The sequence below is a fragment of the Hoplias malabaricus genome, chromosome 18, assembly GCF_029633855.1.
Source record: "Hoplias malabaricus isolate fHopMal1 chromosome 18, fHopMal1.hap1, whole genome shotgun sequence".
Taxonomy (NCBI): Eukaryota; Metazoa; Chordata; class Actinopteri; order Characiformes; family Erythrinidae; genus Hoplias; species Hoplias malabaricus.
This window is the reverse complement of record NC_089817.1, coordinates 23,246,887-23,273,322: the sequence shown is the minus strand read 5'-3', so window position 1 is coordinate 23,273,322 and position 26,436 is coordinate 23,246,887. Positions and strand designations below refer to the sequence as shown.

Below are 26,436 nucleotides of genomic sequence, written 5' to 3'. Positions count from 1 at the left end.
ATTGGACCGTGATAATCCGAGGTGGGACAAAGTGTGGCAGAGTTTGCCTAATAGAGAGAGCTGGGAAAATACTGCTGTTAAATGAGAGAAAAACATTTCCTCCCTTTTCCTTTTGGCAGTGCATTGCCCCAGTGCCCTAATGAACAAACCGCACATATACTACTGTATGTTACTTGGTAATTGTCAGTAGCGTCTCCTAGGAGTCCTCCAAAGGTGATGGCATTAGTGATGCAACCCAGGTAGATGAAGAGCACAGCTGAGATAGACTGGACGTGAAAGCCCTCATAGAAGTCACTCAAAAGCCAGGGTAATTTCCGTTTGATGTCAAGATAAAGACCGCCACAAAATCTACATCACATAAAAATTTTGAATCAATTTATACACATCACTATACACATCATTAGGGCGTCATCACTTAGGTAAGAGACAGTTTCTGCATCAAAAACATCAGATAAATCAACAAATAAAGGCTGGGTGATATTTTTCTTCTAATATATTTTCTTTATCATGTTAACCCCTTTCATATAAGTTTAAATTTAAACACAGTTCCATAAAATATGCTTTACAGGGTCTACACACACTTTACATTTATGGATGATTTTCAAAAGGTGCACAGGAGCTGGTTTTCACCATTTTAAGTATTTTTTGTAAAAGAATTTGAAAATAGAAAAGGTTTTGATGATGTTCTAAATGGATTAATGGATATTTAAAATAATTACATGTGAAAACAGATATATTACACCCTGCCCACTCATCCATTGCCACAATGTAGCTCAGTCTCAAATTTATAAAAGGAAAAGGTGATCACGCCTTTTAGTTCATTGGGCCTACCTCCCAGTAAAGGTCAGCTCCTCTCCTAGCTCATGAGGAACAGGAAATTCTTCATCATCTGCAGCAGCTCCTCCTCCTCCTGCAGTTCCATTAGCCTGGCCTAACTCATTTAGTGAAAAGACTGACTTCCTGCAGAGAACAGAGTTGATGGAGTTTAGCAATTCATATTTTGCAAATTAGTCCATATTCTCAATGAAACTCCTTAACAAGACATAGATCCACAATTAGTATATAATGATCACTGAATTGGGAACCCCTACCTTATATCTATTTTTCATTTTATTAGTTCCACTGACCACACAGGAGCACTTTGTAATTTTACAAATACAGACTGTAGTCTGCCTGTTTCTCTGCATACTTTCTTACCCCAATTTCTCTCTGCTCTTTAATGGTCAGGACCCCTACAGGACCACCCCAGAGCAGGTATGATTTGGGTGGTGGATCATTCTCAAGGCTGCAGTGACACTGATGTGGTGGTGATCTGTGGATGAGTGGATCAGACACAGCATGTGTAATTGACTTTTTAAAGTCCTGAGTGTCACTGCTGGACTGAGAATAGTCCACCAACCAAACACATCCGACCAACAGCATCCTGTGTCCACTGATGACAACCAACCCAAACTGCAGCAACAGATGAGATACTGTCTCTGACTTTACATTTACAAGTTGGACCAATAAGGTAGATGTGTCTAACAGAGTGGACAGTGAGTGCACACCGCTTATAAAAACTAAAGTCGGTTGTCGTAGAACTACAAAGTACTCCTGTATGGTCAGTGGAACTAATAAAATGGTAAATGAATAGATATAAAGTAGGGTTCCTAATCCAGTGATCATCCAGTGTAATTAATTCAGAATTGTACAGGTTTCACAGAACTTCATACCTCATATCTGCTGAGGGAAGTTTCTTTGGCGGTTCAATACGGATCTTTGGGTCCCACTCTCCTGGTGGGAGTACTATCACTTCATCCAGAAATTCATCAATTCCTGCAATCAAATCTTCACGATCTCTGGCTTTATAGGCCACGTCACTAAAGAGCTGAATACATCATGACAAGTTTGGGTTGTACAACGACTAAAATAATACAGGCCATATCTGTTTCCAAGAGCTAGAAGTAAGAATTTTTGTTGACATTTCTTTTAATAATTGTTACAAGATGTTTGTAAGTGTGCTCTGAAAACTGTTTTCAGATTTAACAGTGTTTGACCCTAATATCATCATGAGAGATCTAACATTCAATCTTGAAGATATTGCCTCACATGGTGTACAAAATCTTTTAAATCTGTGAACAATACATAAGCTACTCATGCTTACATCATCCACCATGAGTGTAGCCATGGCCCGACCAATCTCATTGTAGGATTTGGCTTTTCCATGAGGGCCAAGCAACACAAACAGAAACCTAGCAAAGAACAACAGGGCTGAGAGAATATAAAGCATGATCCTTACACATTTTATACCTCACAGTGGGGGATATAACAACAAATCCCAACGGATCAATTTAATTTTTTTTCTCTTTTTTTTTGTTTTTTAAAATGAAATGGAAAAGCAAATCACTTTGTAGTTTCTGAATGAGCTATTATTCATTATTATTATATGTACTATAGAGGTGTCCTCCACACCACATGAGGACACAATATAAAATAGGTTTAGTACAGAATTTCTAGTCAATTCAGGACATGAGGTGTTAGTTTAATGGCTGTTTCATTATTTCATAAAATAATTAGAAATAATGACTGATTGCTTCTTTTAAAGACAACAACATGATACATATCACCATCTTTTGACACAGAGAACAAGGTGCACTAGGAAAGCCATATAACAATCATAGATACAATTTCCAATATCTTCACTGATCAACTTGATTATATTATTAATTATAAACAAATTTTGAATATGATGCCTGCAACACATTCCAAAAAAGATGGGACAGGCAAAAATATGTAATAATAATAATAATAATAATAATAATAATAAATAAATAAATAAATATCATTCACTGTTTTCTCATTCCTGTTGTCAAATATTAAACTATAGAAATTGAATATAAAATGTATCAAATATTGTCACAATGTTTGTGGTAGTTGCAGCTTGTTAAAAGATTGCTATTTAAAAATAAGAAATTGTAATCTGTTGATTTGTTAGATTGTACTCTGTAATAAACATGAGACTTGTATTAACTAAGCATTTCCCCTCCTTATTTTAACAAATGTTTGGCATAGCCTACGGTTAATGATGGTGATGTTTGTCATTTGTTTCAGGCTTCTTCCTGATTGTTTGGCAAAAATGTGTGTGATACACAATCCCTTGGAAGGGAGGTCTAAGTGTGCCAAAAAAAATAAATAGAGGACTCTAACAGGCGTAATTAATGTGCTGGATGAAGCCTAAAGGTATAACATTGTCAAATTTGTGAGTCTGCTCTTTGTGAGCTTGCTAGTTTTTTTTTGTACCAGAATAAATCTTATACATTTTGAGAGTGTATATCAGAGACATATAATATTTTTACACTAGAAAATAGTCGCTTTTTGCTGAATATGGTATGTATTAAAGGAACACCCTCCAAATGCTCAGACTTTTAAGGCAAAGATGTTTTTTTTCCCCATTTTGTGCCAAATTTCATAAGGGAATTTCCAAAAGGATCACTTTTTCAATGCGTTATTACTACCTGTTGCACCACTGTGCAGCCCTGACTTGCATGTGGTCAAATATATACTGATATATACTGCAATCAGAAAACATCTTTTTCCCAGGAAGTCCATAGCTATTTCAGCAAGACAATGCCAGGCCGCATTCTGCATATTCTACCATCATCCAACAGGATGGCTTCATAAACACAGTGTGTGTGCTTGACTGACCTGCCTGCAATCTGGATCTGTCTACTAAAGCATCTTTTGAAGTAGAGGAGAATCAGACCACAACAAACACAGACTGCTAAGAAGCGGAAATGTTGTATCTAGCAAACAACCCACTTGCAAAGCTGCAAAAATAAGTTGAAAATCCTCAGTTCTCAAATGGTTAAAAAGTATAATTGTAAGGAATGGTGATGTAACACAGAGGTGAACATGCCTACGTACCAAAATATGTTTTTATGTAAAATATGTATTTATATTAAAAAAATACAACCAAATTGGTCAGTGAAAACACTGGAAATATTTGTCAGGTCAATTTTTTTTTCAAGCATATCCTGTTTTTATTACATTAAACAAGGTATAATTAAATTTGGAACCTAAAATATGCAGATACTGCACAAATGCTGTTACCTGGTTGGCACAGGGACTTCAGTCAGGCCTCCTAACGTAGTGGCTTGAGCAAGACGAACAAAGGCCACAAACGGCTTGTCCACAAAATCCACTTCTCCAATAAGCACATTGGACGCTTCTGCATCTCTGGGTATCTTCTTCATGAACTTGTTCTTGAGCTAGTGAACAGGATTACAGTTGAGTGAATCACTACTGTTTTAGAAATATGAAATAATAATAAAATGCTTTGTGAATTTGTCTCACATACACATTGTGAGTACCCTAGATACAAGTTTGTAGACACCTGCTCATTCAACCTTTTCTTTAAAATGTTAATAGGAATTCTCTCCCTGCACAGACATGGCAGCATTATTGAGGTGCTGATGTTGATGATACAAGCCCCTGTTTCAGAGTCATCTGAGGCCACAACTTCACTGTAGGGCTGGTGTGAAGTAGCACAGAGGGATATTCTGTGTAAACCAAACAGTCCAGACATTGACTGGATAATGTTGTGTGTTACAGACTGCATCCATTTCAGTAACACTGCATTGGGTTATGATCAACATAAAATCTCTCCTGAATCATAATGGCAGACTCTCAGTAAGGAGTTTCTCATTATGGACAATACAATACATCCCCTGCATACATCAGTGGTCAAGCAGAGAAGCACATTCAGTGGGAAAACGTTATGACTGTATTGTGCTACAGAACACTCAGATCTTTCCTTCCCACAAAAAGATTCTACAAAGTGTCTGCTTACTGCAGGAACACTACAGATCTCCTGTAGCCATACATTTAAAGTATATTAATATGTACTGATACCCACTGTGTTTTTATTTAACTTGCTGATGTTATAACACTTTTTTCTGATGAATACTCAGCTTACTGCAGCTTTTCATAATTTATCAACACTTTCCTGCCTTAGTCTCCATTAATGGCATGCCTACTGATGCTGGTCCTCTAAATGTCATGCATATACTCTATATCTGAACATACATATCACTGCTGGCCAAAGAAAAGCATGTATCTCCAAAATAGTAACTTAATAAAAGAAGGGGGAAAAACATGAAATCTAAGTCAATGTAGTTATTTTATTTAGAGAAACTGTGGAGCATTTCTATTGCACCTTTCTTCATGAAATTGTCACACAATGTGAAGGACAGCTACTGTGTAACAGCATCAATAATCTTTTATTAATTCAATTGTCAGTGTCTGACATTTCTGCATGTGATGATAACGGCAGTCCAGCCTTTCTAGTGTGTCACCAGATCAATCATGTTATGCAACTACTGAAGCTTTAAATAAAATACACACACACACACACACACACACACACGCACATGCACACGCACTAATTAACACCCTGTTATTTGACATTGCCCTCTTAAAGCACGTGGTTATGGAACGGTTGGTGCTTAGGTCAAAATTACCTCTTAATCTGCTAATGCCTTTTTCAGAGTCAGTTCACTTTCTGCCTGAAATAAACAAGCTCTTTCTATTGTACTGACCCTGTATTATCCTTTGAGAACCTTTGTTAGCATTTCAAAATAGGTCATTAAAATGACTATTTAGCAGAATTTCTTAACCTGGGGGTCCCACACTATCAGAAAAATAATGGTAACTTTTGCTGTCAATGTGGTGGTACACTCAAAACATTTCTGTACTTTCAGTTAGGTAACAATCATATCATATTCTATATTAATTGTAGATTGTAATGTTGTGTTGAGTTCATATGCCCAATTTCATCTTCAGGACTTATATTATGGTTTTGTGTGTGTGGGGGGGGGGGGGTTGTTTGTTTTTTTGTGTTTTTACATGAAATCTTACAAATATTCACCTCTCCTCCTGTAGAAGAGAACATAATGCACTTATATACTTACTGATACCTACTTGTGGAATGTTTTTCAACCCCAAAAGGGCAGTGTGATTTTAAAAACCTACTATTAAGCAATGGTCAAAAACACACTGGGTCCCACACTGATCTAACATTTCCCAAAATCTAGGATTTTGTCAAAATCCTAAAGGATTGACAGAGAAACAGAGTCTGTAACTCAACAAATGGAAACTCCTTTTGTAAATATTGGCTGAACTGGTGCCAATATATTGACAAGGGAAATGTTTGAGGTCATCAATTCTTAAAAAACTCACAAGAGGCTCACAACAAAATATTTTATGTGACTTAAAAAGATATATTTTATGTATTTTAGCCTTTCAGGATATCAGTATTATTCAACCCTACCAAGTACACAGAAAACTAAAAGAGTCTAACACTATTTAACATAAATTTAAATAGATTTGTAAAATAAAACTAATACAATAAGCCACTCCTCACAAATTCATACTTCATGTTTGCGTTTTTGTTTTTGCCTTTTACTGTTGTCTTTGCAACGACAAATGATAGAGGGATTATTCCCTGAACTGAATAATAACCTCAAACTACTAGAAATGTGTGTATTTGTACCGAATACTGAATCATTGCTTGTTTGTGAGCATTTTTATATCAATACTAATGCTGCAATCTTTCTATTTCTATTTTATATGCCTTTTATTTTAGAGCAACAACATCAACTCAGAGAGCGGAAACTCCTCCCTGTAATCCATCTAAATTTCATGCCACCTCATTTTGCTTTTTTCCAGTCCATTACAGAGCTTATAAAACAATTTCCATGACAGGCTTTTCTTTTTCCTTTTCTTTTTTTGGAAAGCGGCTTACAAATTGAAAAATGTATGCTAGCATCACATCCAAAAACTAAAATAATTTACTACTTCTATCTTTTGCAGTGGACATTGATAAATGCTCATTTAAGAATGAACAAACTGAAATATATGGGTTCATTTGTCTCACTCATTGAATGGCTCTGGACATTTAGCTTTGCATAAATTTCAGGGTCCAGAACTGTTCGTAAAAACAGAAAGGCCAAATCAGATTTTTCTAGAAATGTCTAAAATAACCATACTAGGGTCTGGAACAAGTGTATGGGCAGATGAAACCAAGGTTAATTGGTACCAGAATGATGGGAAAAGAACAGTATGGAAAAGTAAGGAAGAGTTCTTGTTCTGAAGCATTTCACATCATCTGTTAAACATGGTGGAGGCAGTGTAGTATGGGTATGTAACACAGCCAATCGAACAGAGTCACTGATGTTTACTGATGATATGAATGCTGATAGAAGTAGCAGGATGAATTCTGAAGATTGCAGAGCTATGCTTTTGGCTCAAATACTGTCAAAGATTGATAATCTTTACAGATGGATAATCACATACATCAAAGCATTTGGTGCTGCCCACGGCTTCCAGACTTCTGGCACCCAATGACTGCAAATGATCTGCATTCAGTTCTTAAACAGTTAAAGCAATATTTTTGTTAAGCTCCTTGATTAAAACACAAAAGTCTACACTCTATAACCACATCTTTTTTTTTCAGATCTATTGTGGTGGTGTACAGAGTCTAAACTTTTCACTGTCCAAATATGTCTAGACCCAACTCTACCCTTTATATTAGCAAACTAAGCTCCTTTAAAGTGCACATAATGTAGCTTGTATAATCTCTGCAAAAATGTTTGCACTAAAATAATGCCAAGCATGGGCTAGAGAGGTAACATGGGAAACAGAGGCATAAACTGAGCAACAATCAATATATTTGAGATAAGATGATCCAGAACTAATCTTTTCATGGCTGTATGCCATCCAACTTTCACAGAAATCATGTAACTTCTACTTTGATACCTCTCACAATAGTTTCCATTTTGCTGTTTAGGGTTAGTAATAACCAAATAAAAACAGCCACAGGTTTGACAATGACAAAATATTATGGGTGGGACCTCTGACCCTTAAGGAGCTGTTGACGCTAAATAAAATATCTGGGGGGCTGTGATCATGCCAAATGGTGCATACAGTGCATAGAGGGCTGGAGACAAAACATGAAAGTGAATGGTGGGTGTCACTCTCAGGGGCAGAAACTAATTAAAGTGTACTCAGGCTCATACTGGGAGGGGATCACTGCTGCTTTGAACTCTGAACAGAGGAGTGCAGTCGTCTGCCTCTGACTCCAGTGCTGTTAATATACCTTGGCTGAAATTTAGAGAAAAAGTAAGTGAGTTGCAGGGTTTCTCAGGGTTTCATATTGTTTGATGTTTTCATTATGGGTAAAAAAAATATATAAAAAATAAACGGTGAAATGAACAAAAGAACAAAAGAAAAATAACTACCCTTTCTCTAGTTTTAGCCCAAGTAAGACAGATGCTAGAAAGACTAATAAAAAGCAGAAGGGAACATTACGACATACGCATGTCACCTGCCATACTGAGCTAGAGCCATGGCACTGCTCGTGCCTCTGAGGAATGACAGGCTTCCATTGTTACCAAAATCTCCCAGTTACTCTCAAATCTCTACCACACCAGCTGAGGCCTGGTTAATCACAGATTGGAACACCTCATGTTAATACTCTGCTAATTTTCATATTTGCAAAGCTTAATCAATACACACATGTAGCAAGCACATGAATGGTCTTCATTTTCTCTTGGTTTCTTCTCCCAAGAGGAATACACACACACACACACACACACACACACACACACACACACATATGTATAAAATCAGTACCTGGTCACTGCTTGGAGTGACTGAGATGTCATTCATGCTACGACACTGGGAAGGATCTGTAATATAGAAAAAAGTCATGTTATTAAAACAATATAATGTAAATACATGGCCATAAAACACAAATAAGACCTAATGCCCTGGACATTTTGACTTGGAGGCTCTCATCTCTAATAGAATATGTGAATATTGAATATTTGAAAAAAAATTTTTTAAAATGTATGGGGTAACATAACAATGCCATAAGGCTTGTGACAAAATAAAAGGTCTAAAGGTGTATGAGTCTATATAAGTTTGCACATGAAACCTGTCCAAAATTTGAATCTGTATTGGTTTTTAAATATGTAAATCAGTTCAGTAGTCACATGTGTATATTGGGTGCCTTTTTAAACTTATACCTGAATCATACCAGCAATCATAGTCAGATTCTCAGATGAATATCTCTAAAAGTTGTAAACAAACTAACACCTGTGGTCTGTTTCACAAAGCACACAGAACTAAAAAAACAAAAAAAAAACAATTTCAATTCAATTACATAAAGTGATCCAAATTGTTACAATGCAAAGAAAACCATGTATCTCCCTACCAACCCAGAGAACTTGACACCAATTTTGCTCTCTTGTCCTCCCAGTCATTGTTGGCAGTGGCAATACAGGGCATTTCTATTAAATTTACTTCATCATCATTGTGTTAATAAACATATAGAAATAAATAAAATGACCAGAGGTGTCCACTGGCCCACCATGACAGAGCCTTAAGCCTTTTCACTGCAAAGTAAACCACAACAGTGGCAATAATGTATTACTGTGTGGTTATACACAGTCAAATCTACTGTCCAGTCAAGGTCAATCAGAAGGAAAAATGAAAAGTAGATCTAGATGTCAAGAACAGAAACAGACAACATATTTTATGGGTTACAAGTCTGCAGTCTGAAGCCAGGACTCACGCAGTTTTCCCAGGCTACCGCTCTGGCGAGCTCGCAGGTCCTCAGTGGAGCGATGAAAGCTAGACGCACAGCTTGGGCTGCGGCTCGGACTGCGGTCTGATACAGACCCAGGGTCAGAGAGAAATGGAAAGAGAAGAAAGAAAAGAAAGCAACAAGATGTGTGTGTACTGGATACAGAGAGATTAGTGAAGGGTTTGGGAAAATGATAAGATGAAGCTGGGCAATATTGTAAAAAATATAAACAACATCAAGATACTTGAAGACACTCACAATACACAATATATCAGCCATAACATAATGACCACCTCTTTGTTTGTCTGCTCTCACTGTCCACTGACCAAACAGATGCACTTTGTAATTACAGACTATAATACATTTGCTGCTCTGAATACTTCATTTTGACACTGACCTGGTGGTGGTGTGTTAGTGTGTGTTGCGCTGGTATGAGTAGATCAGACACAGCAGTGCTGCTGGAGTTTTTAAACACTGTGTCCACACTGGTAGACACACCTATCTCATTGGTCCACCTTGCAGTTTTAAGTCAAGGACAGTAGCTCATCATTTGCTGCACAGTTTGTGTTGGTCATCCTCTAGTTTTTCATCAGTGGACACAGGACCCTTTTGGCTGGATATTTTAGGTTGGTGGACTATTCTAAGACCAGCAGTGACACTGAAGGCTTTAAAAACTCCAGCAGCACCACTGTGTCTGATCCACTCATACCATCACAACACGCAATAACACCACCATTACGTCAGTGTTACGCCATCCAAATCGTACAAACCTGTGGTTGTTCTCTTGGGGTCCTGACCATTGGAGAACAGGGTGAAAGTGAGCAAACAATGTATATAAAGCAACGGATGGACTCCACTCTGTAATTGTAGAACTCCAAAGTGCACCTGTGGTTAGTGAAGCTTAGAGAAGGGACAGTGAGTGTAGAAATAAGGTCAAAATATGATGGTTGTGTATATATGGCAATGTTGATGTAATTTTCATGATGATATTGCCCATGCTATAAATTATAACACAGTAAAGGCCTAGCAATATAAGAATGTGAAGAAAGAGTGTTAATGAAAACAGTACAATGACTATTGGTTAAAAGATAACAGAAGGTTAAGTACAGATACAGCATCCATGTCAGGGAGACAATCAAGTAATTCCAGAAAATGACAGAGGTCAAAACCTTTATTTGATGGGCCGGGCTTTCCAATATCAGCCAGAGAGCGATGGATAGGTTTTTTCGTCTGGTGTCGATGCTTTCTCAGCAAGACAAAGCTGATTTTCTCTTTCAGCTCTGGAGCGATCAGACCATCCTGCACTTGTTTCTCCACTATGTCATCTGGCCACATGAAAGATAAAAATATAGTTGTTAAATTTTTTATAAACTATTTATATTAATTTGTTTTGACAAAGGCATTCATTGACCTATCTGTGTAAAAATTTTGAAGCATTTTGAATTTTGATTTTCCATTGAAAGGAGAATGTAGTCCAGGACTAGGCTTAATCCCTGTTTGGAAAACCAGCCCTAAATCAGCCCTAAATAGTAAGATATCAAGTAAGATATTATTTTTCTGTTTCTGCATTTAACAAATAAATGCTTACTGCAAATAACAGTAAGTAAATAAATTTAACAAATAACCGCTTATCCAGTTCAGGGTTGCGGTGGGTCCAGAGCCTACCCGGAATCACTGGGCGCATAGTGGGAACACACCCTGGAGGGGGCGCCAGTCCTTCACAGGGCCATACATAGTCACACATTCACTCACACCTATGGACACTTTTGAGTCGCCAATACACTTACCAAAGTGTGTTTTTGGACTGTGGGAAGAAACCAGAGCACCCGGAGGAAACCCATGTGGACACAGTAAGAACACACCAATCACAGACAGCCACCTGGAGTGGGACTCAAGCCCACAACCCAAGGACCCTGGAGCTGTGTGACAATGAAACTACATGCTGCGCCACCGTTTTTACATAGTTTCATTTTAATGAGAAATAAAGCAAAACTTCAGTTGAGTTGTTATTCCACTCACTCAGTTATCAAGAAAATAAAACCCCATACATCTGAATGGAAGAGGAGACATTTCACTGATAGAATATGCACAATATATTTCTGCTCTATGTATTGCTGGTGTTGTCATGTGTGAAAAAAGGCCTCTCTTTGAAAATGTGCACATGCTAAAAACTGAGCTAAATGCTACGAAATTCATTCATTATTTGTAACCACTTATCCAGTTCAGGCACCAGTCCTTCACAGGGTAACACAGAGACTCATTCACTCACACCTACGAGTCGCCAATCCACCTACCAGCGTGTGTTTTTGGACTGTGGGAGGAAACCGGCGCACCCAGAGGAAACCCACGCGGACAACACACCAAACTCCTCACAGACAGTCACCCGGAGTGGGAATCGAACCCACAACCTCCAGGCCCCTGGAGCTGTGTGTCTGCGACACTACCTGCTGCGCCACCGTGCCACCCATGCTACAAAGTCTTTAAACAATTTTTGTCAGATTTAACATACATTCATTGTCTGTAACTGCTTATGCAATTCAGGGTCTCTGTGGTCCAAAGCCTACATGGAATCACTGGGTGCAAGGCAGGAACACACCCTGGTCTGGGCACCAGTCCATCAAAGGGCACCAGTCCATTACACCTAGGGACACTTTGGCATAGGCAGTCAAGGTAAACATAAGTTTGTACAGAGAGCTGTGTTACAGTGACACTACATGTTGCATATTTAAAACACTATTATGGCTACATGTTTGGGGACTCAATTCTCCCATTTAAAAAAATAGGAGCCTAGTCTTTCATGAGTGGAAATGTATGCCATTGCCAAGATTGCTGTGAAAGAACAGACTTACCAACTATCTGAGGAAGAGAATACCCCTCCAGGTCCAGAAGGATGGTGCCAGTCTGCAGACAAGTACGCAGCTCAAACAGACTGTGCAGAGACAGCGTGGACACGTGGGGCTTGCTCCACCTTTCTCCACCCTCCTCCACTTTCTCCTCAAACTTTACCCACCTGAGAGAACAGCACGGTTAGGAATTTGTGGCTGAAGATATTAAAAAACAAGAATAATACTGACCTAAAAACACAGCAGTGATGAACATGATCAAATACTAAAATGAAGACAAAATATATTCTGCCTAAGACTGAAGTATTAATTGCTTCAGGGAAGAGAAAAGTAAACTTTTCTTCCTTTGTAATAATATAATTTAAGTGAACAAATTACATATTTGTATTTTTAGAAAATTTCCTGACTTTTCAAGTAATTTCGTGGAAGTTTGACCTGATTTGGTGCCAAAATTTCGCACAGAACTCTGTGTTATCAGCATCATTACGTGTGTTAGTGTTTTACCTGGCAGATTCCTTCCACTCCAGTTCTCCACCTTCGTGTTGCAGTGTATCCATCTCAGTGAAGAGTGTAGGTGTGGGCTCATCGTCCTCTCCAAGGATAGAGCGCAGTCTCTCTGCAGCAGGAGACACTATCACAAACACAAAATCAGTCAGAGATTCTTTAGCCTAAAGCATCTGAATCCCGCCACCACATCTTTTTGAAATGTCATTATCATAACGCCATTGGACAGCTCAACACGCTTGCAGGAGAACACTAAATGCACATTAACTGTGTTTTCTGCTTCTCATGGGCAAACACATTAAATTATGCTGATCTAACTGGAAGGGGCAGTAAATTGTTCTCAGGACCCCAACAACTTCTTTGCTTGATTTGCAAATATCTTTTTTTTTCTCTTGTTCTTCCCTGTAATTGTTTCTTGCCATCCATTTACAAAAAGCACTTACATGTCTTCTCAGCATAGAAATTTTTTGATTTTTTTCCCTAGATAGAAAACCAGAGGGGAGCTCAATTCTGCCTAAGCTAAAGTCCTTGGTTACTGTTTACCTGATGGTGACAGTTTTTAATATTTTGCATGAACTTCCACTTGCTTAGCTTCAAATATATTTTAAACTCTGTTTAAAAAAATACCAGTTTTGGAAATTCCTGTTTTCTCCTAGTAATTTTCCTATGGGTTTTCACTCAATCAATGTGGTTGGGGGTATTTTATGTTTGGGATTAATAAAGTATAGCTTTGTGCATATTTCCCAATATCACCTGCTGCTTGACCTAACATTACCACTCCAGAAGCTGTTATCAAATTAATGACTGATCCTTTTATAGTATTAAGTAACAAGCTATAATTTCACACTAGTGAGAACCAAGCAACTTCATAATGATTTATGAATAAAGAAATATATGCAAAAATAAAACTAGAAAACTATCATAAATATAAATCATTAATATAGCAGTAGTGCCTGCATGGTCATATCATGGTTTGCCCAGGCATTTTCAGTTAGTATAAATTTCTTATCCCTTTAAACCTGGCTCCCTGCCTTCACAGCCCAGGGGATTATTAGCACGTGGGTGTTTTTCTCAGGATGTTGACCTCTATGTAATCCCACTGGTCCTATGTTAAAAAAACAGATGTATCTGCCTGTGGTGTGCCATTTTCAGCATATTTTATACTTAGTTAAAGTTTCATTATTTAAAAGTGTAGCATTTAGAACAACAACAAAAAAAAATTTAATTATGCTTTCAGGCACATCATTTCAGACACTCAGTTGCTTGTCTTCCAAGCAGTGGCAACAGTAGCAGAATGAGATATACAGTGCTAAGTAAATAAAAGGAAAACAGAGACCCTTCATCTATTTAAGTTTCAGTCCAAATGACAGTTAAGTAAAAGAGTATTTTTAGGATATATCTTTGAAGAAAATACATATGAGATCTACTAGCATTGGTACAGGGAAAAATAAGCAAACAAATACAAACAAAAGTATTTTAAATACTGCAGTTAAAAATCCCTACAGAAGAAAATGCAAAGCAAACTACGGGGAAAATAAATAAATAAAAAATAAATAAAATACTTCACAGAATACCATAAATAAAAGCCTGGGTCCTGAAAAGCAATCTTGTATAACCCTGTTTCTAGAAAGGTTAAGGCATTTTGCAAAATGCAGCAAAAAATACAAAATGTTCATTCTCTTGAACCATTATGTAATGGATTAATGTACAAAGAAAATATTTCAAGTTTTTTTACTGACCCAATGTTAATTTCATTTATAATAATTATGACTAAATAAAAATTAGTTGACGACCCATTTCTAACGACAAAAACTAGACAAGAACTAAATAAAAACTGTCATTTGATGATGAGAAATATGACAAATTATTTTCCACTTTTCATCAGCAAATAGAATTTTTGAAAGACTTGTATAAGACTTGTTATTTCTTATAATAGCAAGGATATATATTGTTACACAGAAAAATGCTTGTCTGTTTACTGTTCTCAGGGCGACGAAAAGAGTAAACTCCAAAAGTATTGTTTCTCTTGTGTGGGAGTCACTGGTATCAACATCTGGCCAATGATTCATAGATTTGAAACTCTTGGAGTTGACACAGTTTGCAGCACATTTTGAACTTGACATGTTAATGGTAAATAAATAAATAAATAAATGTTAATGTTAATGGTAAATAAATAAATTATTTGAAAATATATGCCAATATTCCTTCTATAATTTCGATGTTAATGTTTATAATGTAGCAATTAATGTATTAATACCTTTACAAAATTAATTTTAGTTTTTGTTTTTTATTAATTTAGTTATTACCTGTCATTACCTTATTTTATTTACACGTTTTTAATCTTTTGGGAACGGATCCTAAAGGTGAAATCTTTTGTAAGTGTAATTTTTGCCCCATTTTTGTTTGATAGAAACCCATAAATTCCCAAGATACACTTCCATTCCAATTAAACACACACACACACACACACACACACACACACACACACACACACACACACAAACGTTCAAGTCCCCACACCATGACAGATGTTGGCTTTTGCACCTATCACTCATACGAACTTGAATGGTCCCTTTCATATTTGGACATTCGTTTTTCCTGAAAACAAGTTGAAACATGGACTCATTTGATCACAGCACACGTTTCTACTGACTTTTCAATCATCTGAGATGAACGGAGAAACCGGCACAGTGTTTTCATAGCTATGATGTATGGTTTTCTCCTTGTGTATTGCTTGTGTTTCAGGTTGCATTTCCTGATGCAGTGGTGGACTATATTTATCACAGTAGCATGATAGTTTCTCATTCAGTGCCATCTGAAGGCATGAAGGTTATGGTCATTGTACTTGCACTACACTGACTAATTTCTAGGATTTCCCAAAACTTTTCAAAATATTATGTACAGTACATGGTGAAAGACCTACATTCTTGAACTGTCTGACAATTCTCTTCAAAGATTGTAAAAATGATGAGCTATTACCTGATTTTGCTTGGAAAGTCTGAGCCTTTGGTGAAAGCTTGTTGTATACCTTTTATATTCACCTGCTTATAGTGTAAAACTTTAAAAGATTTATTGTCTGTAACCACTTATCCAGTTCAGGGTCGCAGTCTGTAGCCTACTCTGGCGGGGTTCCAATCCTTCCTTTATATAAAATAAATCACTCTTATGCCTCTATCCCAGTGTTTCTGGTGTATGTTGCAGAGATCAGGGTTTATATTTGATTACATTTACAAAACATGTACAAAACACAACAAAATTTGGTCAATATATACCTTGGAAATTTGTACATTTGTCAGCTAAAAAGTTCAAGATAAACAAATCACCGATTCATGTTTTTATACAACTTTTATATGTAGTTGTTAAAGCTTCAGCAATTGTCTTGTAAATATGTTTTCTGATTTGTTCACTAAAAAAAAGCTACATTTTTTTTGACAAGAAATTATGTTGTTAATGTTGTTTTATTTTTTGCTTTTTTTGCGTGGTAAAGTATTTGGATTACTGAGCTTATTTTAATTCAGATTCAGCTGGGCTCTGAGCGGATTTCTTAATCTCACATGATCTCAAAATTGAATGAAAAGTTTTTAGGGATGGTACATGTTAACCTGATCATACAAACATAAAAACACTTTTATTTACATTAAACAAAAGCAGCCACAATTCACACTACACATACTTAGAATAAAAGAGTAGAGAAAGATACTGTAAATAAATAGTGAGTATAAAATAAAGGATCCTAAGGAATCAAGAATATCAGTTCTAGAGATTGTAAAGGATTGAGAAAATCAGGTTTTTATTTGCCATGCATTTATGTGTGTAGTTACCTGCTAGAGAAGTACATGAACCCAGACTGGACGAGAGGGTCAGAACTGAGAGAACAGAATCTTGAATATTGCAGGATGCAGCTGGCAAATCAAAGCTTTCTTGATCCATCCTTCAGTAAGCTCATCAATAAATCAAGGAGATATTTGATCCAAGTTACACTTTTACCAGGCACACATATATTGTCTAGAAGACTTTCTTCCACCTTTTGTCTCTCTTGACTATTACCTCCTTAAAAACGTTGCAGTTTCCCTGCTTTCTCTCTTTTCGTCTCCACTTTACTCCTTACTGCCTTTAAGCTTTTCAGCTTGTAAAGTCAATCCATTTTTACACGTCATACTAATTGCGCTGTTCTGCCTTGTGCTCCAGTTCTATGCTTTTGTTTCCCCAAACTGCTATTCCCTGCTGAGCCTTAGCAAAGTTAAAATCCAGAGCAGGGTAAAGAGCCTCATGCATGAAAGACCTAACAAGTGTTTTCCTCCTCCACCTCCAGTAGACCCTCCTCTTCTATTCTCACTTTGAGTAATAATGTTCCAGTGATAATCCAATACTGTAAAATGTGATTAAATATATTCTTGCTAAAGTGGTTTTGTACGCATACTTATATCTATATTGCAGGTTACTCTAGAAGAATAACCTAGAAAGTAGGATTTCTTAGTTAGTGAGGTAACTTGAAGGAAAACTCACACCTGTTAGCAGTGGCGGACTGGGGCATAAAAATCGGGCACACCTTTTTGGAATTTGGGTCTTTTGAATGTGTATATCAACTGTGCCATTACACCTAGAATTATTGGATTCTCTTGTAAAGAGGTACACAGCTGCACTGGCATAACATAGGAGAGAGACAAAATTACATAATTTTAAAAAGTGTGATATGCTTTCATTGACACATTTTTCCAGGGTCTAAAAGTAGCTCAGCCTTGACCTAGCCTACTATTCACGCCACAATCAATAATAAAATAATAAGGAAATTAGAATGCTGCCTGCTGACGTACTGTTATTGTTGGTAAATGTTGGTTTTAAAAAAGTATTCTCACATTTAAGACTATTTAGTTCAGGGTGGAAGACATAAAATTACTAACCTATGCTTATTTTCTCATCCAGTCAGTGTACACAATGTCTTATAAATAGCAGCTAGTGGTAAGGACGTTATTAGCTTATTTCAAACTAAATTGGCCATGGAACATTAGTCAAAATTATTTTAGTGACATTTTATCATTTTATCAGATTTACCAAGGGGTTGGTTTGCTTTAGCCTATTCATTACATAACCTAAGTGTTCTGAAAGCAGCCCAACATACCGAAGGTTCTACTAGATGATCCTGTTCACAATTAGTGCCAGAACCGCCGTCGCCACCACCACCACTGTCATCAGCCACGGGAGCGGATGAAGGACTTGCTGTAATTTTGGCATATTTGGCAGCATTTGCTTGAAGAGCAAGTTTCTTTTTCTCACAGATTCTCTGCACTTCCTTTAGGAATCTCAGAAATTCCTGACAGACAACGTTACGTTCATCCTACATAGCACTGCACACCGGAACACATCCAGCATCTATCAGCATAGTTTTTATGTGTTGTTAGCAGCTCCTCAGTCTACATGGCTGAGAATGCTGTGTTGTACATTTCATGCTTAGTGAGTGGGTGTGCTAGGCCTAACTCACTGGTGGAATTGATGTCTGAGAGTTGCTCATTGGAGTCATGTCCACCATCATCTGGGTCATACTGCTCTTCTTGCGCATGGTGCTCCTGGCTTTTGTAGTGCTTCTCACTACGGCTGTGCTCGTGTCGTGATGTGTGCCTGCGACGTCGACGCTTCCGTCTGTAGCCCCTTGGCACTGGAACACCAATGTAAACAGACTGGTTCTCTGAGAAAAGACAGAAAAGAAGATTTCTGGGTGGTGTAGTGTAATGGGTAACAACACAGACTTTTATGCAGATAATTAGGGGTTCAATTCCCTGCTCAGAGAAACATGCCACACCACACCAATAAGAACAATCTACTCTTCCACTCTTGGAAAGAGTATCTGTCAATGTTATCAATCTCTACAAAAATCGTGAATTTATCTCTTTAGAAGCTTTTGAATTAGCTGATGTTATGCCCAAGAACACTTGTATTATTTCTCCCTTATTTTTGATGCCCTGTCCTGTCTCGGGTCTACACTCTCAGAAAAAAAAGGTACGATAAAGGTACATTGGTCACGAAAGGCACAAACGTACCTTTTTTTAAAGTCCAGTTGTGTTCCCTAAAAGTACATTGCATTCTCGTCTCCAGAAGGAGAGGTTAATATATGTAATATTTCATTAAAGAACTATGTAAAATAAAAATAAAAAAACATAATATAATCATGGAGATGGAATGGGCCATTAGGAATTAATTAATATTAAAATATAGGATATGGTGCCATTATGTTATATATATGCAATAATTATTAGACAAGCCTACATCCAGTGATTGGTTGATAGGTTGATCTGCCTGTCACAAGAGGCGCTTGTTAAATCCAATTGTTGATGATCACAGGACATTCCTTTGAAAATCTTGGTGGCAAACAGAATACTGTTTGCTTGGTAGACACTGTGAGGTCCAGTACATAGGTTTGATTGGTCTGCTCCCTGATTTGGTAACCACTTTAGTGGAAATGCTATGCTAGAATATTGAGTTAGAACTAATTTTTTGAGAGGAACTTATTTTTGTATATGTTTGTGTTCTTGTTGGTCAGTGTTCAATAGAGCTATAGGGATGGGTGCCATGTTTCTTTCTATGTTTTTGTCCCTGTTTAGAGTGAGGGAGACAGGGAAGAGTCTTTCTCTTTTGGACTTTGTTAGGTCAGAAAATTTTTCTCTTTTCTGCTTAGTTTGTTTGTTTGTTTGTTTGTTTGTTTGTTTTTTATTGAAGACCTTTGCTCCAAGAGAGCGTGTTCATTGTTGTCTCTGTTATAATTAAACACAACTTATAATACATATTTCTCCTTATTCATTTCTTTATAAAATTATTTCATGTTACATCCTTTTTCTGGGCCCTAGACTCATACAATAATGTGATCTTAACGATGAAGATTTAGGTAATTAATATGTTTAGAGCTTCCAGCCATTCCACACTTCATGCTATTATTTCTCTTAGTGATGTCTCATAGACATTCGCTTAGAATGAAAACAACAGTTATGGACTTGCCTGAAACTAATAAATCTGGGATTAGTCGAGTTTACCACCTACAACGCAAGGGATTCTTTGATGTAGGAGAAAAACAAGCATGCCCATGTAAAATAATTGGTTGATGTTCTCTTCTTGTGAAATCTTTTCAACTCAACCTTAAATCAGTGCTCACAGCTTGTGAAATGTATTGTTTCCCTTTACACTGAGAGTGGCACCTAATTGATTTTGTTTGGGGCAGTACAGAGGTCAGACAATCAATTGATTGTGGCCTTCCTGTATAAACTGTGTCCCAATTCAACCCCAAGCACTGCACATAATCAAGGCAAACACACATTAGACTTTTCATTCTGTTGGAATAAAATAACACAAAATACAGAAAACTATATGTAAATTTGCTATTACCAAACTATTTCTAGAATCTGACAGTCAGAGTAAGAATGTATGTAATCTATGAATGTTATAGCCATGTTTTTGTTCAAACCTACCTCTGAACCACGCAAAATAATTAAAAGGTATGTTCCTCAAGCACAGTGCATTCCAATCTCAGACACTTAATCTAATAATATATAAAAAAAAAACACAATGCAACAATACCATCATCATCTTCATAGTGTCTGCTATGTCCACTTCTTCTGCTGCTGTGATGGTCATGTTCCATCCTGTCAAGAAAGAGAAAGAGTTATAGAGATAGAAAAAGAGACACAGGTAAACATTATGAAATAACTAAATTACATTCTAATCTAGAATTTCTACACATTTTGTGAATATTAATACCATTCAATTATTATTTTTTTGTCAATTAAGTCAGGTTTGTCAACATTGACCTGTAATTCTGATTAAGACTTTTTACAAGGGATTTCAAGTATCCATAACTTAAAAAAAGTGTATACATGTCAGATTTACAATGTAATTTATAGCTCATAACCCATAACTTTTATAAACATTATTTTATTTAGACGAAAACTAGCCTTTGGTCTATCTAGAACAGCCATAAATGTTCTAAAATCCAAATTGTGTTAGAGATGCATAATCATCACATAACGTAAGAAAAATCCCAAGACTATTTATCAGAATAACACTAAATATCACAAATCATTGGTTGACTCTTGACTTAAACTGAATAAAGATTAAGCCTAGTTTTGGCCTAAACGGCAACATCAGTGGTGTTTCTCATAAGAATCCACTAAGAAGCCTATTCAGTCTAGGCTTATGCATAACCTAAGCTTGGAAAACTGGCCAAAAGTCACAAACAAATGGCTGAACAACAAGTGCCATGTGAATAGGTAACAGGGGCCTGCCTAGAGCAGCATGTGGGCTTGTTGCTCTGGACAGATCAATGGCCACCTATCAGGCTGTAGAGGAAAACCCAATGAAGATATAATTAAGAGAGCTCCCACTGTAATACGCCATGTTCTATAGGCACACACATCTATTATGTCACTGGATGTGCTACCACCAATATAAGCCATCGACTGGTACAGTTCATTCACATAATGTGAAGTGGCTGTAAGGTCTTAGTTGAGACTCTGCTGCAGAAATGTAAAAATACAATGATTCACAGAAAATTTGGTATAAAATAATTAATTCTGTAGAAAAGATATCAATAAACATAAATATGCAAATTCCCCTTAAAGAAGCATTATATTTTTCTGGTGTCAGATTAATTCCTTAATATATGCCCACTATATCAGTACAAATATATAAACAAAATAAAATTTGCTTAAAATCAAGTTAATAAAATGGATGAATACATAAATAAATAAATAAATAAATAAATAAATAAATAAATAAATAAATAACATGCAGGGGTAATTGTAGTGGAGAACCTTTGCAATGAGACAATATCCCATGTGTGTAATTTGTATTGTCAGATCATTGTCCTTCATGCTGGATGGACAGCAGCTCTTGAATAAGCAAATAATCAGGATTGACAGTAGTATTGATTAGCCCAGAAAATTTTGTATGACTCTGAGGAGGTAAAACACTGGAGAATACACAGAGTCTCATGGTTTCATTATCTGTTTGTATATTTCTACCTTACACCATTGTAAATGCTTGAGAAATGTATAGATTTCACTGAAATTTACATAAACAATATTTACTTAATTATTTTTATTATATTTTATTATTTATTTATTTATTTGTTGTTTTTATTAAATTTTTTCCCATAATATTTACTTTACTGCAACACATGCAAGAATTAATCAGCATAACAATTATTTAATTATTTGTTTTAGTCTTAATGAATTCCATGTTCTATTATTAATTGAAAACTATTTAGCAAACTAAAACACATTGTATTAAAGTAGCAAAAAAGTTTAAATGTATATCTGAAAAGATTGTACGGAACGTTTATTCGAATACACAAAATATCAAGTAAATGTAATTAATAAGTATTTGAAACTGCATAAATGATTCATTCATATCATAAACACCATGAATTTACATAATACCAATCCCAAACTGCACGATGCAGAGACAGCCTTTGCTTTCAACATTTCCATTCTGTAAACATTCCTGAAGTAACCCTACAGCAGATTATTTCAACAGTTCTTTTGAGAAGAAGCTGTGGTCAGAGTTCAATTATTGAGATGTAAACAAAGATTTTACAATGTACAGACATTTTAAATGACCACTTAACCTACACATCTTTGGTGTTTTTCTAATGTTGATTCTAGACAAACAAACTTTGTATGTTAGCTTTTAGAGACATTGCAGATCAATTATTTTGCTTAATTACTGACATGCAGAAATTTTGAAAAATCACAATGGCTCATTGTGAAAAGAGCTTTGTAACCAAATGTTTTGTCTTAGTAGGCCTATTGAGCCTGACGGTGACTTGAGTCAAACTGGTGTAGAGTGCTACGCTAATTAATAAAAGAATAATTTATAAAACACTACAAATATACTGTAACTACTTAAACCCTAAAGTTTTTAACTAGCAACCAGTTTTTAATCTTTGCAATGTAAATCCATACAGCCACTGGGAATCCAAAAATACAAAACATTGTTTTTATAACCAAAAGAAGAGCAATAACAGACAAAAAAAAGTCTTACCTTATGGAGCAAAGAGAGCTAAGATCACTGGCAAAGCAACAAGCATTTATCTGTTTCACAGCAAATCAGGAGACTAAACTGTGCACAACTGTTAATCAGCTAACCACCAATAGCCAATTTACCTCATCACTCTTACTGTGCCTTAGCATTGAGTGGAATTGCCAAAAGCCTGAGGCCTGGATATGACTGGACAGAGAAACAGAGCTGGGAACGTGACAGACCTGACAGTAGATGCTGGGTATATCGAGTGACATGCACACTACACAGCTATATTGATTGTGCTGGCTGTGGTGGTGTACTCACATTTGTATTCCTATAGATTTCCAAATTTTACTCCATTTTTCGCTAGTTGTTTAACTAAAGTTTTCCAAAAGACTTTACTTTTGTGGCTCACAATGACAGACGCAGACTTTTCCCACACCGGGCAGCTACCTCTGTGAATGTGCCCATGCAACAAAAGGATTTAAGGCAGAGACTCACACCAGATGTGCCATGTGCTTCAGGCTGCAACATACCCAAGCTTCCCTACACTCTCCAGGTGTTTGCGCTAACACTGCGCACAGTGCTTTCATGCTAGTTTGTCTCACACAGACTTGCTGGTTTGAACCATGATGACATTTGTTTGCCCTCTGAGGCAGCTCTCAGTATGAGCTGAACTACTAGTTGCAAAATTTAGTGGCCTAGCTGCAATAATATGAACTTCTGCAAATGCTGTATATTCACTGGGTGATTTTGAGGGGCTTTTCAATGATGAGGAAGACTGCAATGAGTCAAACTTTATTCTGTCAGCCCAAGCCACCCAACCAAATGCTTCAGGGTCCAGTCACCCTCAGTATGTATCTGCAGGACATGTGCAAATAATAGCTGGGAATTCCATGGCCCAGTTTCCTCATGAAATACACCTGCTCCTTCTCTGAAGGGAAGTGAAGGAGATAACTAAAGATAAGTCAGCAGCAAACAACTCATGCTGTGGGGGCCAGAAAACCACAACCAGCTTCACCTTCCATCAATTTCTGGCCTCAATTAATGAAAAATCTCTCAGGGACTTTAGCATCTCATCCATGCTCATGGCATAGCTGGATGAGCTAGTGGCTTTTTTTTTTTATATCAGATTCCAGTCTTTGGGATGTGTATGTGTCATGGTTGAACTCTGCCTTTGACTGATGTTCAGGCATCAGGCTGGAAAATGTTTATTATTGTGACACTGTTTCCGGTGGACCCCCAAGGGCCAGTTTGGTTCTGCCATCACTGCCATGCAACAGCACTGTGTAGAATAGAAAGATTAGGCTGAAGGCCCTGTCTTCAGGCAATGCAAGGCAAGGTTATTTACACCCCTATTCACAATGGCAAGTGCTTTACAGAAACAGTATTTGAAAAAGTATATAACTCAGTATAGTATTCAGGATGCCAAATGGCCAATGCCATCGATGGGGTGCCCAGTTCAGCCCAGTCATTTGACACAAGGGTTGTTTGGACTCAGAAATCCACCCTCCCAACCCAACCAAGAGAAGCAAGCTTCCACGTTCAGCGAGTTTGTGCTGAGTCTCAAAACACACTGTCTAACAAAGAAGAAATGAAACAGTGCTTAGTTGCTCTTTCTGCAATGTCATCCCCAAGTCTCAAAATCACACGCCAGTGTTTTCTAAATGTGCCCTCTGTAGCACAGCCAGGTTTGGAACAATTTCCAAACTCACTTGTTCTTTTTTTTTTAAACACAGTGCTTATGAAAATCTGCAAATCACATTCAAGACAGTTTTTATCAAACATCCCCATCTACAAAAAATGGCCTTACAAGCACCTGCATGTTCCCACTTGCACCAGCAGATGGCACCAGCTAGTGTCAGCTGATAGCTCATTCATAATACTGACTGTAAAGAAATTGGCATTCTCATAAAACTCAAGTTCAGAATACAGGCACTTCTGCACAGAAAGTTCTTGAGATTTGTATTTCAAATATATTTGTGACGTCACAAATGCATTAATTATCTCTTAATAACTCAAGAATCAAGAGCACAAATGTCTCTTTTAATAGCACAACACAGCACGAATGTGGCACTAATGGTATGGAGATAAATTAGTGTCAAAAGTTTTATTCATTTAAAAAAAAACCCTGAAACTGAACTTTGAAAAATACAGCAATGTATTCAAAATTAAAATAAGCGTAGGATGTTAGTAAAATATCAAATTACAAAAATCAAACATGGTACTAAACATATTACATGGTAATAATTTCTTGACAATATAGTCAAGGAGTCTTTGACTAAATCCCAGCTCAATGTTGTGGTGTGTGTGTGTGTGTATATACACATAGCCAGAGACTAATGTTAAACTGCTGCATGTTTAAAGTTCTTTCTCGCAACCTGAATACAGCTAATTTTAACGTTCACTAACTCTCAGATCCTCCTGTGTTTCCCTAACAAGACGTTATATATAGCTAGTGATGTGACATTTGAAGAGCTGTGCCAGATGAAGCTCCGGTTCGAGGCTTGTATCGTTACCGTAAAAATCACGTGACTGATGACAAATGAGGCCTCAGATTCTGTGGGGCGCGTGATCGTTTCATTTTGAATTTCGTAGCATAAAGAGGGTTCGAGCCTTGCAGCACTTCGTGGGTTTTATTCATATTTATATCAGTTAGCACTGACATTTTTATGCACTCCAGCGTCCTCAGTGCTCTGTTTGCAGTGTACTGTCCTTCGCTCCCAGTTCCATAAGCACTCTCGCACTGCCAGTTCCGCAACCACCTTTGCATTCAGTGTAAGTGATTTATTTTGAGTGTTCACCATCACAACACTCAACTAATAATAATTCCATGCATTTATATTCATTGTGACAGAGTGGCAAAAACATTTCCCATTCCACCTTAAATGGTACTGCAGTTGCTTACTGTGTTTTAACACTGAGAAAAGTGCATGTAAATAAAACGCTGTGTAAACGCATGAAATATAAAGAAAAACACACAGCAATAGAACCAGTTTAATTTAAAGCACAATTTAATGTGGAATGGAACATCAGACTAAGAAGCTGGGGAATAAGGAGCTTTGGCTCCTGTTTAATTTGGTCACCTCTACATTTGGGAGTTTTAGTGAAGGGGGCCTCCTCAAGGCTAAACCAGTCATATCACAGCAACTGTCTTTTTCTTTTTCAAGTGGGCTGTGTGCTACCCCAGTGGAAACAAGTGGTACCTTTAGCTGTCAAGTCATGGTACCCTCAAGGTTACATATTAAATAACTTTTATTTGGTAGCAATTGTACCTTATTCCATTATAATTTAGATTTTTAAAAGGTGTTGATTTCCTACACCCCATTTCATCTACATGACTTTAAGAATGTTCTTTTATTTTACAAAGTTCTATAATAAAATCTTAAAAATATTCCCCTCTCCTTCTGGAGAAGAGAGAAGAGGTGGAGCTCACACCTATAATGTACTCACATAAAT

The 26,436-nt window shown here is 36.9% G+C and overlaps 1 protein-coding gene across 2 annotated transcripts in view; it reads right to left on the bottom strand.

The window, feature by feature from the left end:
* Nucleotides 1-23,101, bottom strand: part of slc4a5b (solute carrier family 4 member 5b) — a 45,010-nt gene extending 21,909 nt beyond the window's left edge. The window contains exons 1-13 of one of the 2 annotated variants that reach the window (XM_066651232.1): nt 22,999-23,101; nt 20,536-20,600; nt 18,452-18,655; nt 12,973-13,099; nt 12,475-12,635; nt 10,795-10,950; nt 9,614-9,709; nt 8,671-8,726; nt 4,090-4,247; nt 2,144-2,231; nt 1,713-1,867; nt 832-960; nt 174-348 (exon numbers count right to left, since the gene is read on the bottom strand). In XM_066651232.1, coding sequence (XP_066507329.1) covers nt 174-348; nt 832-960; nt 1,713-1,867; nt 2,144-2,231; nt 4,090-4,247; nt 8,671-8,726; nt 9,614-9,709; nt 10,795-10,950; nt 12,475-12,635; nt 12,973-13,099; nt 18,452-18,655; nt 20,536-20,599 — 1,569 coding nt within the window. In that variant the 5' untranslated portion in view covers nt 20,600; nt 22,999-23,101. The remainder of the gene's footprint in view (nt 1-173; nt 349-831; nt 961-1,712; nt 1,868-2,143; nt 2,232-4,089; nt 4,248-8,670; nt 8,727-9,613; nt 9,710-10,794; nt 10,951-12,474; nt 12,636-12,972; nt 13,100-18,451; nt 18,656-20,535; nt 20,601-22,998) is intronic. The other variant, XM_066651230.1, reaches the window with a different exon arrangement.
* Between the last annotated feature and the right edge of the window lie 3,335 nt (nt 23,102-26,436).